The 14848-nt window shown below is 39.4% G+C and overlaps 1 protein-coding gene across 1 annotated transcript in view; it reads left to right on the plus strand.

Annotated features, from left to right (window-relative positions):
* The window catches only part of MORC1 (MORC family CW-type zinc finger 1), a 243862-nt gene extending 233449 nt beyond the window's left edge, over positions 1–10413 (plus strand). Inside the window, exon 27 of the mRNA XM_064273472.1 lies at positions 10252–10413. Coding sequence (XP_064129542.1) covers positions 10252–10413 — 162 coding nt within the window. The remainder of the gene's footprint in view (positions 1–10251) is intronic.
* Positions 10414–14848: the final 4435 nt, after the last annotated feature.

Genomic DNA, 14848 nt, shown 5'->3' on the forward strand with positions numbered 1-14848 from the left:
GAAATCCACCCCCCTTTGGTGGTCTAGGCAGCAATTAAAATGCTATGTGTATTAAAAAAGGATGGTTAACACTAAGCATTTTCACGTAATGATAGTTTTATTTGCGCTTCTGTCTACATGTTATTTCAGCCAGTTCTTGCAGTGTGTTTATTGCTCTAAGAGTGGTGTTGAGTGGTGCTCCTTTGGGTTCTTGTGCTGTGAGAGACGGTGAGTGGTTTGTGTATAAGATCTGCTGTGGAGCCTGGCACTTGGGTGGCTCTCAGTGAAGATTGTTGTTTCTCCAACAAGAAATACAAAGAAGGCCAAAGAAATTCCAGGCCATAGAAATCTAATACTGCTGTCTGACTATTAAGAAAGTTCATAAAATATATTGAATCTCATTACAGCAGATCTGTGTATGGCTACGGAAAAAAATGAAATAATAATAATTTACTATTCCTTGTATGCAAAACTCCTGGGTCTTCCCAGGGTAAGCAGGGTAATTTTACTAATTTATCTTGCTTTATTCACAAAGTTTGGTAGGGAGATTAAGGGCTTTAGCCAGTACCATATCTAGTATCATTGGAGCATGTTAGTATCTCTACCTAGTCACATTGGAGAGGTACTCAAAGGGCTCTCATTCAAACACATTTTCTCTTGCCCTGGCCTAAAATTTCCATGTTTGCTGTCCCTGATTTCCAGAGCAACTGCAGTGGAATAGAACAGATAAGTGCAATGAGGTGGACCAGAGGCAGATGGGGTGGGGCAGGCTCTTGAAGAAACTGGGGATAGAACCAACCTTAATCAAGTCTTGGGAAGAAGTTTAGTCTGGCAGGTAGACAGTAATAACCAAAGCGTTAGATTCTACCAGACAGACTAAGAAGTACTTGGGGCCAGGAAGTCTCACATAGGGCATTTTCCGTGGTCAGTGAACATTGGGAAATCCAGAATGATATTAACCTTAGGAACCTGATTGCAGGAACAGGGCTCCACCACACAGCTGGGATTCACTGCCAGACTTCAGCGCTGTTAGAAGACTAACAACAGCAAATCCAGGGCTGAGTGATGAAGGCAGAAACACACTGATGGAACTAGCTAAGGGATGGAGCCCTGGGGGCACAGTGGTTAAGAGTTTGGCTGCTAACCAGAAAGGTTGGCAGTTCAAATTCACCAGCCGCTCCTTGAAAGTGCTATGGAACAGTTCTACACTCTGTCCTGTAAGGTCACTATGAGTCAGAATTGACTCTATGGCAACTTTTTTTTTTTAAGTGATGTTGTCTGCCAGGGTTCTCTAGAGAAACAGAACCACTGAGGTATATATAGAGAGAGAGGGTTGGGGGAGGGAGAGGGAGAAATTGATTTACTTCAAGAGATTGGCTTATGTAATTGTGGGGCTGGAAAGTCATGGGGCAGGCTGGAGACTCTGCAGGCTTGAGTCCAGGATCTGTAGGTCAGGTGATGAGAAAGAAGAGCGTAGAGTCAAGTGACAGCAAGCTTTGACAGAGTATCAATTTGTATTATGAAGACAGATCACATTCTAAGGAACTCCTCTTTGAGTGATTTATTGTTTACCTTACATTGTGGAAGGTTATTACATTACATTGCATTAGATTAAATTATGGGACAGCACCCAGTTTAGTGTTTGGCAAAACCAATGGGAACAATAGCCTAGCCATGTTGACACATAAAATTAACCATCACAGATCAAGAGACTAGGATGGTATTTTGGGGCACTTATTGTAAACAAAGTAAAGACCTAATTGTTTCTGGAAGGTTCTTCATAAAAATTCTTTTATCCATCAGCTTAATTAGAGAGCTAGTTGGCCCCATGGGTAGGTCTGAAGGAGGGAGATTTAGATTGGTAAAGAGAAAGCATGTGTCTGTTCCATGGATCAAGAAGCCCAAGGAAGGAAAGTATGAAATTACCCCAGTAGGGAGCTAGGGGAAAGGAGAAGGGAAGGATGGAGAAAGGGATACAGATCAGAACAGCAAGCCAAGGGCTGGGAGCAAAGATGCTTATGTGGAAAGAGGAGAAACAGAGAAGTCTAATTGGCCTATATATCTGTTTTTGCCTATAAGGCTAAAGATTCATGAATTTAAAAAATAGATGAGAGGTCTTGCGGGGCCAAGATGGCTGACTAGGTAGAAGCTACCTCAGATCCCTCTTGCAACAAAGACAAGTGAGTTGATCACGTACATGACAATCTATGAACCCTGACCATCAAACACAGATCTAAAGAGTTGACCTGAATGACAGAGACTGAGAACAAACAACCACGGGGAAGCAGCGACTGTTTTCGGAGCCTGGAGCCAGCACCCCAGTCAGGAAACCTTGGCGCCGGGCTTTGGACTGGGTGCAGGGGAGCTGAGGCATCCTGAGACGGCGCAAACACGGCACGCACCCTAGCCCCCAGAAGTGGCCTCAGGGGAAGCCCAGCCAGTGCACACAGGCAGTGCAGTGATGCGGCTGACAGGAGGAGAAGTCACTGGGAAGCAGCGACTGGTTTTGGAGCCTGGAGTGCGGCGTCCCAGCCGGGGAACCTTGGCACTGGGCTTTGGACTGGGAGCGGAGGAACTGACCAGGGCTTCTGAAACAGCACAAGCACAGGACGCAGACCTGACCCTCGGGGGCAATCTCTACCCAGCCAGCACACACAGTCAACACGCCCCTCGGGAATCTCAGATAAAACAGTCATCCCAAGCAAGATAAGTAACTTTGTCTATATTCCAGGGTGCTACTCTCTCCTATTTATCTGAACCCTCCCCTCCCCTTCCCAGGTGGCTTCATTAACATTGGAATTTCCTGAGCCAGAGAGTGAAGTACGCTGCGGGGTTGTTTTTTTTTTTGGTCTTTTCCTAACCCATTCTCCTGGCCTGAGAGAAGCAGCTACAAAAAACCCAGGGACCAAAAATCCTTCCCTAATTGGACTAAAAACACAAAACCAGCTCCAGCCAAACATATATGATCCACAGTCTTGGGCTTTCATCCCTACAGGGAACAAGGTGGCTATTATAATGCAAAGGCAATTCTGATAGGGATCTGACTGTAATTGTTTTAGCTGATTACTGGAAAGACAAGTTTCCCAGGTCTGATATCTCAGCGTATTCAACAGAGCCCTCACTGACCCACAACAGGGAACTGAGGGCTAAAGCTCCCCCCAGACCATCTAGCCTTCTGCCTTAGGGGTCTAAGGAGGGTGACACCTACCAATCTGTAGAGGTACTTGCATTGGGGGCCTAAGGTACAGCTGCAGAGCCCATCCACCAAAGTGCTTTAGAAATAGAGACACACCTACCTCACTGGCACTTGGGGTGCCAGCATCCTGCCCCCCCCCCGGAGTGTGAAGCCCTGCTGCCACTAGAATCTGGTGCACACAACTATCACCACTACTTCTCTAGGTGGATAGGTGACAGTCTGCACCACACACTTGATGACCCAAACTCAGATTCTACTCAAGAATAGTGAATGGACTCTTAGGCTTATATATCTGGTAACAGCCCAAACCATCTGGTAATAGGACATAAGTGATTCAAGGGCTACAACAATCAAGACAGTGCAATCTAGTAGCCCATCTACGTATATTGAAAGAAAACAAAACAAGATAAGACTCAGTGAGCAAATATAGAATAAATCACTACAATATCTTAGAGATGGCTTGGAGACAGCAGTCGATATCAAATCACATAAAAAAGCAGACCATGATTGCTTCTACAACTCCCCAAACTAAACAATCAAAATCTTTCCCAAATGAAGATACAGTCCTGGAACTGCCAGATGCAGAATATAAAAAAACTAATTTACAGAATGCTTCAAGACATCAGGGATGACCTCAGAAATGAAATAAGGCAGTCTACAGAAAAAGCCAAGGAACACACTGATAAAGTAGTTGAAGAACTCAAAAAGATTATTCAAGAACATAGTGGAAAAATTAATAAGCTGCAAGAATCCATAGAGAGGCAGCATTCAGAAATCCAGAAGATTAACAGTAAAATTACAGAATTGGACAACTCAATAGGAAGAGGAGCAGACTTGAGCAATTGGAATGCAGGATGGGAGATCTGGAGGACCAGGGAATTGACACCAATATAGCTGAAAAAAATCAGATAAAAGAATTAAAAAAAAATGAAGAAACCCTAAGAATCATTTGGGACTCTATTAAGAAGAATAACTTGTGTGTGCTTGGAGTCCCAGAACAGGGAAGGATAACAAGAAAATACAGAGAGGATAGTTGAAGATCTGTTGGCAGAAAACTTCCCTGACATCATGAAAGACGAAAAGATATCTATCCAAGATGATCATCGAACCCCATATAAGATTGATCCAAAAAGAAAATCACCAAGACATATTATCATCAAACTTGCCAAAACCAAAGATAAAGAGAAAATTTTAAAAGCAGCCAGGGAGAAAAGAAAGGTCTCCTACAAAGGAGAATAAATAAGAATAAATTCAGACTACTCAGCTGAAACCATGCAGTCAAGAAGGCAATGGGATGACATATATAGAGCACTGAAGGAGAGAAACTGCCAACTAAGGATCATATATCCAGCAAAACTCTCTCTCAAATATGAAGGTGAAATTAAAACATTTACAGATAAACACAAGCTTAGAGAATTTGCAAAACCAAACCAAAGCTACAAGAAATACTAAAGGAAATTGTTTGGTCAGAAAACCAATAATATCAGATACCAGCACAACACAAGATCACAGTACAGAACATCCTGATATCAACTCAAATAGGGAAATCACAAAAACAAATTAAGATTAATTTTAAAAAGAAAAAAATGCTCAAAACAGGGAATCATTGAAGTCAATATGTAAAAGATCACAATAATAAAAAAGAGGGACTAAATAGAGGTGGCATAGAACTGCCATATGGAGAGGGAAACAAGGCAATATAGGACAATACAAGTTAGGTTTTTACTTAGAAAAATAGGGGTAAATATTAAGGTAACCACAAAGAGGTATAACAACTCCATAACTCAAAAGAAAAACATAACAACTCAGCAAACATAAAGTCAAATACTATGAAAATGAGGAACACACAATTTACAAAGAAAAATGTCTCAGCACAAAAAAGCAAGTAGAAAAAAGAAATTGTCAACAACACACATAAAAAGGCATCAAAATGACAGCACTAAACACATACTTATCTATAATTACCCTGAATGTAAATGGACTAAATGCACCAATAAAGAGACAGAGTCTCAGACTGGATAAAGAAACACGATCCGTCTATATGCTGCCTACAAGAGACACACCTTAGACTTAGAGACACAAACAAACTAAAACCGAAAGGATGGAAAAAAATATATCAAGCAAACAATAAGCAAAAAAGAAGAGGAGTAGCAATATTAATTTCTGACAAAATAGACTTTAAAGTTAAATCCACCACAAAGGATAAAGAAGGACACTACGTAATGGTTAAAGGGACAATTGACCAGGAAGATATAACCATATTAAATATTTATGCACCCAATGACAGGGCTGCAAGATACATAAAACAAACTTTAACAGAACTGAAAAGTGAGATAGACACCTCCACAATTATAGTAGGAGACTTCAACACACCACTTTCGGAGAGGGACAGGACTTCCAATAAGAAGCTCAGTAAAGACACGGGAGACCTAATTGCTACAATCAACCAACTTGACCTCATAGACTTATGCAGAACACTTCACCCAACTGCTGCAAAGTATACTTTTTTTTCTAGCGCGCATGGAATGTTCTCTAGAATAGACCACATATTAGGTCATAAAACAAACCTTTGCAGAGTCCAAAACATCGAAATATTACAAAGCATCTTCTCAGACCACAAGGCAATAAAAATGGAAATCAATAACAGAAAAATTAGGGAAGAGAAATCAAACACTTGGAAACTGAACAGTACCCTGCTGAAAGAAGACTGAGTTATAGAAGACATTAAGGAGGGAATAAAGAAATTCATAGAATGCAACAAGGATGAAAACACTTCCTATCAAAACCTCTGGGACACAACAAAAGCAGTGCTCAGAGGTCAATTTATATCAATAAATGCACACATACAAAAAGAAGAAAGAGCCCAAATCAGAGAACTGTCCGTACAACTTGAACAAATAGAAAGTGAGCAACAAAAGAATCCATCAGGTACCAGAAGAAAACAAATAATAAAAATTAGAGCTGAACTAAATGAATTAAAAAAAACAGAAAAACAATTGAAAGAATTAACAAAGCCAAAAGCTGGTTCTTTGAAAAAATTAACAAAACTGATAAACCATTGGCTAGACTGACTAAAGAAATACAGGAAAGGAAACAAATAACCCGAATAAGAAACGAGATGGGCCACATCACAACAGACCCAAATGAAATGAAAAGAATCATATCAGATTATTACGAAAAATTGTACTCTAACAAATTTGCAAACCTAGAAGAAATGGTTGAATTCCTAGAAAAACACTACCTACATAAACTAACACAACCAGAAGTAGAACAATTAAATAGACCCATAACAAAAAAAGAGATTGAAATGGTAATCAAAAAACTCCCAACAAAAAAAACGCCCTGGCCTGGAGGGCTTTACTGCAGAGTTCTACCAAACTTTCAGAGAAGAGTTAACACCACTACTACTAAAGGTATTTCAAAGCATAGAAAATGACGGAATACTACCTAACTCATTCTATGAAGTCACCATATCCCTGATACCAAAACCAGGTAAGACATCACAAAAAGAGAAAATTACAGACCTATATCCCTCATGAACATAGATGCAAAAATCCTCAACAAAATTCTAGCCAATAGAATTCAACAACATATCAAAAAAATAATTCACCGCGACCAAGTGGGATTTATACCAGGTATGCAAGGCTGGTTTAATATTAGAAAAACCATTAATGTAATCCACCATAGAAATAAAACAAAAGACAAAAACCACATGATCTTATCAATTGATGCAGAAAAGGCATTTGACAAAGTTCAACACCTATTCATGATAAAACCTCTCAGCAAAACAGAAATAGAAGGAAAATTCCTAAATATTATAAAGGGCATTTATACAAAGCCAACAGTTAACATCACTCTAAATGGAGAGAGCCTGAAAGCATTTCCCTTGAGAACAGGAACCAGACAAGGATGCCCTTTATCACCACTCTTATTCAACATCGTGCTAGAGGTCCTAGCCAGAGCAATTAGGCTAGACAAAGAAATAAAGGGCATCCGGATTGGCAAGAAGGAAGTAAAATTATTTCTATTTGCAGATGACATGATCTTATACACAGAAAACCCTAAGGAATCCTCCAGAAAACTGCTGAAACTAATAGAAGAGTTTGGCAGAGTCTCAGGTTATAAGACAAACTTACAAAAATCACTTGGATTCCTCTGCGCTAACAAAAAGAACATCGAAGAGGATATCACCAAATCAATACCATTCACAGTAGTCCCCAAGAAGATAAAATACTTAGGAATAAATCTTACCGAAGATGTAAAAAACCTATACAAACAAAACTACAAAGTACTAGTGCAAGAACTAAAAAGGACCTACATAAGTGGAAAAACATACCTTGCTCATGGATAGGAAGACTTAACATAGTAAAAATATCTATTCTACCAAAAGCCATCTATACATACAACGCACTTCTGATACAAATTCCAATGACCTTTTTTAATGTGATGGAGAAACAAATCACCAACTTCATATGGAAGGGAAAGAAGCCCCGGATAAGTAAAGCATTACTGAAAAAGAAGAAGAAAGTGGGAGGCCTCACTCTACCTGATTTTAGAACCTATTATACAGCCACAGTAGTCAAAACAGCCTGGTACTGGTACAACAACAGGCACATAGACCAATGGAACAGAATTGAGAACCCAGATATAAATCCATCCACGTATGAGCAGCTGATATTTGACAAAGGCCCAGTGTCAGTTAATTGGGGAAAAGATAGTCTTTTTAACAAATGGTGCTGCCATAACTGGATATCCATTTGCAAAAAAATGCAACAGGACCCATACCTCACACCATGCACAAAAACTAACTCCAAGTGGATCAAAGACCTAAACATAAAGACTAAAACGATAAAGATCATGGAAGAAAAAATACGAACAATGTTAGGATCCCTAATACAAGGCATAAACAGAATACAAAACATTACCAAAAATGACAAAGAGAAACCAGATAACTGGGAGCTCCTAAAAATCCAACACCTATGCTCATCTAAAAACTTCACCAAAAGAGTAAAAAGACCACCTACAGACTGGGAAAGAATTTTCAGCTATGACATCTCTGACCAGCGCCTGATCTCTAAAATCTATATGATTCTGTTAAAACTCAACCACAAAAAGACAAACAACCCAATCAAAAAGTGGGCAAGGATATGAACATGCACTTCACTAAAGAAGATATTCAGGCAGCTAACAGACACATGAGAAAATGCTCTCGATCATTAGCCATTAGAGAAATGCAAATTAAAACTATGATGAGATTCCATCTCACTCCAACAAGGCTGGCATTAATCTAAAAAACACAAAATAATAGATGTTGGAGAGGCTGCAGAGAGATTGGAACTCTTATACACTGCTGGTGGGAATGTAAAATGGTACAACCACTTAGGAAATCTATCTGGTGTTTTCTTAAACAGTTAGAAATAGAACTACCATACAACCCAGAAATCCCACTCCTCGGAATATACCCTAGAGAAGTAAGAGCCTTTACACGAACAGATATATGCACACCCACGTTTATTGCAGCTCTGTTTACAATAACAAAAAGCTGGAAGCAACCAAGGTGTCCATCAAGGGATGAATGGCTAAATAAATTGTGGTATATTCACACAATGGAATACTACGCATTGATAAAGAACGAATCTGTGAAACATTTCATAACATGGAGGAACCTGAAAGGCATTATGCTGAGTGAAATTAGTCAGAGGGAAAAGGACAAATATTGTACAAGACCACTATTATAAGATCTTGAGAAATAATATAAACTGAGAAGAACACATACTTTTGTGTTTACGGGGTGGGGGAGGGACGGAGGGTGGGAGAGGGTTATTTACTGATTAGTTAGTAGATAAGAACTACTTTAGGTGAAGGGAAGGACAATACTCAGTACACGGAAGGTCAGCTCAACTGGACTGGACCAAAAGCAAAGAAGTTTCTGGGATAAACTGAATGCTTCAAAGGCCAGCGGAGCAAGGGTGGGGGTTTGGGGACTATGGCTTAAGGGGACTTCTAAGTCAATTGGCAAAATAACTCTGTTATAAAAACATTCTACATCCCACTTTGAAATGTGCCGTCTGGGGTCTTAAATGCTAACAAGCGGCCATCTAAGATGCATCAATTGGTCTCAACCCACCTGGATCAAAGGAGAATGAAGAACACCAGGGTCACACAATAACTATGAGCCCAAGAGACAGAAGGGGCCACATGAACCAGAGAGTTACATCATCCTGAGACCAGAAGAACTAGTTGGTGCCCGGCCACAATCGATGACTGTCCTGACAGGGAGCACAACAGAGAACTCCTGAGGGAGCAGGAGAACAGTGGGATGCAGACCCCAAATTCTCATAAAAAGACCAGACTTAATGGTCTGACTGAGACTAGAAGAATCCTGGCGGTCATGGTCCCCAAACCTTCTGTTGGCCCAGGACAGGAACCATTCCCGAAGACAACTCATCCAACAGGACAGGGACTGGACAGTGGGTAGGACAGAGATGCTGATGAAGAGTGAGCTACTTGTATCAGGTGGACACTTGAGACTGTGTTGGTATCTCCTGTCTGGAGGGGAGATAGAAGGGTAGAGAGGGTTAGAAACTGGCAAAATTGTCACGAAAGGAGAGACTGGAAGGAGGGAGCGGGCTGACTCGTTAGGGAGAGAGTAAGTGGGAGTATGGAGTAAGGTGTATATAAGCTTATATATGACAGACTGACTTGATTTGTAAACTTTCACTTAAAGCACAATAAAAACTACTTAAAAAAAAAAATAGATGAGAGCCTGTAAGAGAAAATGTTGAGGTTTGGGGTGGGGGTGGTTTGGGAATGTGAGAAGTAATTATAAAGAAGGAGAAAAAAAAAATTGAGCTAACCTCCACTAAAGAAGAAAAAATGATCGAACAGCCTAACCACTTGTGAGCATAAAAAGAGATTAAATGCAAAAACATTTTGAAAGGTTGAGAGCATTATTCACATGCAAGGTGGGTTTTGTTGCTGCACGAGTCCTGGGGAAGGCGTACAGAGGCTGTCCAGGTTACAGGTGTCAGCCCCGTAGCACCTTCCCTGGTCTGACTCTTCCTTCTCTCTCCCAGGGTGGCCCAGCAGGCGGTCTGGAACAGATTGACGGTTATCTGGAAGCTTTGCTTAAAGAAGATAATCGCCTTTTTCAAAATGCTTTAAATAAGGTGACTATAGAGTCAGGACATAAACATAATCTCCCTGTAGAAAAAAATAAAAGTGCTTCTCAAAATTAAAAAGTATTTCCTGTTAAAAAATGCTAATAGGAGAATCAGAAGATTCTTTAAAAAAAAAAATTCCCTTTTTGTTGTTATTGTAAAGTTTATTCTCTTTAACACTAAAAAAATTTATATTTCAGGAATGCAACTGATTTCTAATTTACTCATTTCCCAATCTTATATCCTAACTTGTCCTGTTCTTTCAGAAATTGTTTCTAGGATTCTGTAATTCCTATGTGAGCTACTAAGAAAAAAAATGTTATTTAGGCTTAAACGTTGTCTTCACTTAAAAGATTGTAAGATATTTAAAACAGTGGTTTTTCAAATCAATATACAAATGGTTACAGAATCATCTCTTAAAATTTGCGTGGCAAAAGTGTAATGTCTAGAAATTAATGATACCATTTCCCACTGTGACCAATACTTAGTAAATCAGAAACTATAAACCCCAAGAAAGGATTTCAAGGTATAAGTTATGTGATAATTTTATTACTGAGTTATTTTTATAGTCAAAGAAGATTCCTAAACGTGATATATACGCATTTATCTCTATATAAGTGTGTATATATGTATCTACTTATATTCATATAAGGAGTTGTGCTTTTACATCTTCCTTGATAAATCATTGTTTTGTTTGTTTGTTTAGAAATACCTGCAACTTTGGATAACAATAAACCATTTAATGTTTGTTTGAAGAATTGTATCATTTTGGTTTTATGCACATGGTACAACACTCAGAACATGTAAAACGGAATGTGGTGAAAAGTTTTCTCTGCATTCTTGTCTTCAGCCAGTTATTCTTGTTGTCACTTGTTCCCTGTCGACGTACTGCTGCAATTGCTTTTAAATAATCTTCAGCAAAATTTTACGTGTATTAAGTGAAAAAAAGGCAATGATGTCTTTCAGGTGCTACTGCTAATATGCACGGGTTTATCACAGAGCTTTGAACTGATTCATTCTGGTTTGAATCCCTGCTGAGAATTTGCATTTCTACCCCAAATTTACTGAGTCAGAGTCTACAGTTTAACAAGATCCACAGGTGATTCTTATGTACAGTAAATCCTGAGAACCACCGCTCTACTAGTGGGTCTTAGAGTTGGTCCCTAACTAGGCGCGTTAGCGTCACCTGGGAACTTGTTAGAAATGCAAATTCTCAGCAGAGGTTCTAACCAGAATGAACTGGTTCAAAGGCATGGTTTATCAGTTACTTGTAAATCAGTCCCAAAACAACCAATGTATATAAAAGCATATGAATAAATTAAAAAAAAACCAAACCCACTGCTGTCCTGTCGATTCCGACTCATAGCGATGAATAAATACACAGATGCAAATATAGATACAGTAGCCCCTGAAAGACATCCTTACCTTTTTTTCACCTAATACACGTAAAATTTTGCTGAGGATCATTTAAAAGCAGTTGCAGCAGGATATTGACAGGGAACTGCCAGAAGTTCAAGCTGGATTTGTACAAGACATAGAACAAAAGGATATCATTGCTGATGTCAGATGGATCATGGCTAAAGCAGAGAATATCAGTAAGATGTTCACCTGTATTTTATTGACTATTCAAAGGCATTTGACTATGTGAATCATAACAAATTATGGCTAACATTTCAAAGAATGGGAACCCCAGAACACTTAATGGTGTTAATGGATACTGTGTGGTTTAAAGTCAGGAAAGATGTGCATCAGGGTTGTATCCTTTCACCATACTTATTCAATATGTATGTTGAGCAAATAATCAGAGAACCTGGACTATATGAAGAAGAACATGGCATCAGGATTGGTGGGAAACTCATTAACAACTTGTAATATGCAGATGACGCAAACTTGCTTACTCAAAGTGATGAGGACTTGAAGCACTTACTAATGAAGATCAAAGGCTGCAGCCTTCGGTATGGATTACACCTCAATATAAAGAAAACAAAAATCCTCACAACTGGGCCAATAAGCAACATCCTGATAAACAGAGAAAATACTGAAGTTGTCAAGGATTTCATTTTACTTGGGTCCATAAACAATGTCCATGAATGCAGCTGTCAGGAAATCAAAGGACACATTGCATTGGGCAAATCTGCTGCAAAAGACGACTTCGAAGTGTTCAAAAGCAAAGATGTCACCTTGAGGACTAAGGTGTGCCTGATCCAAGCCATGATATTTTCAGTCACCTCATATGCATGCAAATACTGGACAACAGATAAGGAAGTCTGAAGAATAATCGACTCCTTTGAATTCTGGTGTTGGTGAAGAATATTGAATGTACCACAGACCATCAGAAGAACGAACAAATCTGTCTTGGAAGAAATACAGCCAGAATGCTCCTTAGAAGTGAGGATGGGGAGACTTTGTCTCACATACTTGGGACATGTTATCAGGAAGAACCAGTCCCTGGAGAAGGACATCATGCTTGGTAAGGTAGACGGTCAGTGAAAAAATGGAAGACACTCAACGAGATGGATTGTCACAGTGGCTGCAACAATGAGCTCAAGTGTAACGATTGTGAGGATGGCACAGGACCGGGCAGTGTTTCGTTGTGTTGTACATAGGGTTGCTGTGAGTTGGAACCAACTCGACAGCACCTAACAACAACATAGTTTAAAGATCACTCTATTATCAGTGTGAGTACAAGAAGTGTTCCATCATTATTTGTAACTACTCCTTATTATTCTACTCTATGGACTTACTAAAATTTATTTAACCATCCCCTTTTGTTTATCCAACCCCCAAGTGTCCTTATTAATGGACATTTAGGGTTTTTTTTTCTCTCCTTTTGGACTTTTTTTTTTAATTTTTTTTTTGGACTTACGACAGTGAATATGTCTGTTTCGCACATGCACAATTACATCTGTAAATTTCAAAGGATGAATTGCTGGGTTAAAGGGTGTGTACATTTTATTATTAATAGATATTACCTACTAGCACTCCATAAAATTTTAATATACACTACCACAGTAATATACGAGAGTGCCTGTTTCTCATGCCCTTACCTACCAGTGTGTTATGAAACTTCCTTACTCTTTATGATCAAATAGGAGAAAAGCAGTATATTGTAGTTTTAACATGCATTTCCTATATTATGAGTGAGGCTAAGAAACTTTTTCATGTGTTAAAAAAATCTGAATTTTAAAATTTGGCCTTTGACCATTTTTCTATTTTGTGGTAGGTATTTTCTGATTTTTAGGAGTTAGTTTCAAATTAGGAAAATTATCCTTTATATATAATGTGTATTTCAAGTATTTTCTCATAATTTTTCATTTTTTAATGTTTTTATGGTGTTTTAAGCCATATGGGATTAAAAAAATTTGTTTTCATTTCCTGTCTTTAAAGGCTTCTGGGTTTTATAGTCACATTTAGAGAGGCCTTTCCCATGCCAAAACTATAAAGCAATTTTACTTTGTTTTCTTACAGTGATTTTAATAATTGCGTTGTTAAATCTTTGATCCATCTAAAATATATTTTTGTGTAAGTAATACGTTAGGAATCTGTGATGGTTAAGGTTGTGTGTCCACTTGGCTGGGCCATGATCAGTGTTTTGGCGGTTATGTAATGATGCAGTTTGGCAGTTATATGATGATGTAATTTGGCTGTTTTGAAATGATGTAGTCATCCTCCATGATGTGATCTGATGTGATCAGCCAATCAGTTGTAAGGGGAGATCCCTTGGGAGTGTGGCCTGCATTCAGGATATATATGTACATTTTTGCAAAGCTCACTTGCTTGCTCTGAGTCCTGTGTCAGGCACGTCATCTGACTTCCAGTTCTTGGGACTTGAACCAGTGGCCTGCCATGTTACCTGCTGATCTTGGATTGGTCAGCCTCTGCAGCACATGAGCCAGCAGCCTGCTGTCTGACTTGCTGATCTTAGGTTCATCAACCCCTTGTGGCTACATGAGTCAGGAGAAGCCTCCATTCTGATGCCTGACCCACGCATGGGCTTGGGACTTTCCAGCATCTACAACTACATGAGCCATTTCCTTGATACAAATTTCTCTCTCTTTCTACATATCTGTATGTACGCTTCACTGGTTTTCTTCTCTAGAGAGCTGAGCCTAAGACAGAGCCCAACTCTGTGTGTGAATATGTGTCTGTGTGTGTGTGTTTCCAGATAGCTGTGGTGTCTTAGTTTGAGTTCTCTGGAGAAGCCAAACCAGTGAGACATGTATATATATAGAGAGAGAGATTTACTTCAAGAAAATGGCTCATGCAATTGTGGGACTGGTAAGTCCCAAATCTATGGGCTCCACATCAGGCTGGAGATCTCTGCTGGCTTATAAGGTGTCTGGGGTTGGCAAATCCATAATCTGGAGGTCAGGAGGCAGGCTGGAGACTTCTGCAGATTTATATCCCAAGAACTGGAGGTCAGGTGAGAGAAGAGTGCAGGATCGAGAGAGAGAAAGAGCTTTGGGAGAACATCCATTTATATATTGGAGGCAGACCACACCCCAAGGAAACT

This window comes from Loxodonta africana, chromosome 20 (assembly GCF_030014295.1).
Source record: "Loxodonta africana isolate mLoxAfr1 chromosome 20, mLoxAfr1.hap2, whole genome shotgun sequence".
Classification (NCBI taxonomy): Eukaryota; Metazoa; Chordata; class Mammalia; order Proboscidea; family Elephantidae; genus Loxodonta; species Loxodonta africana.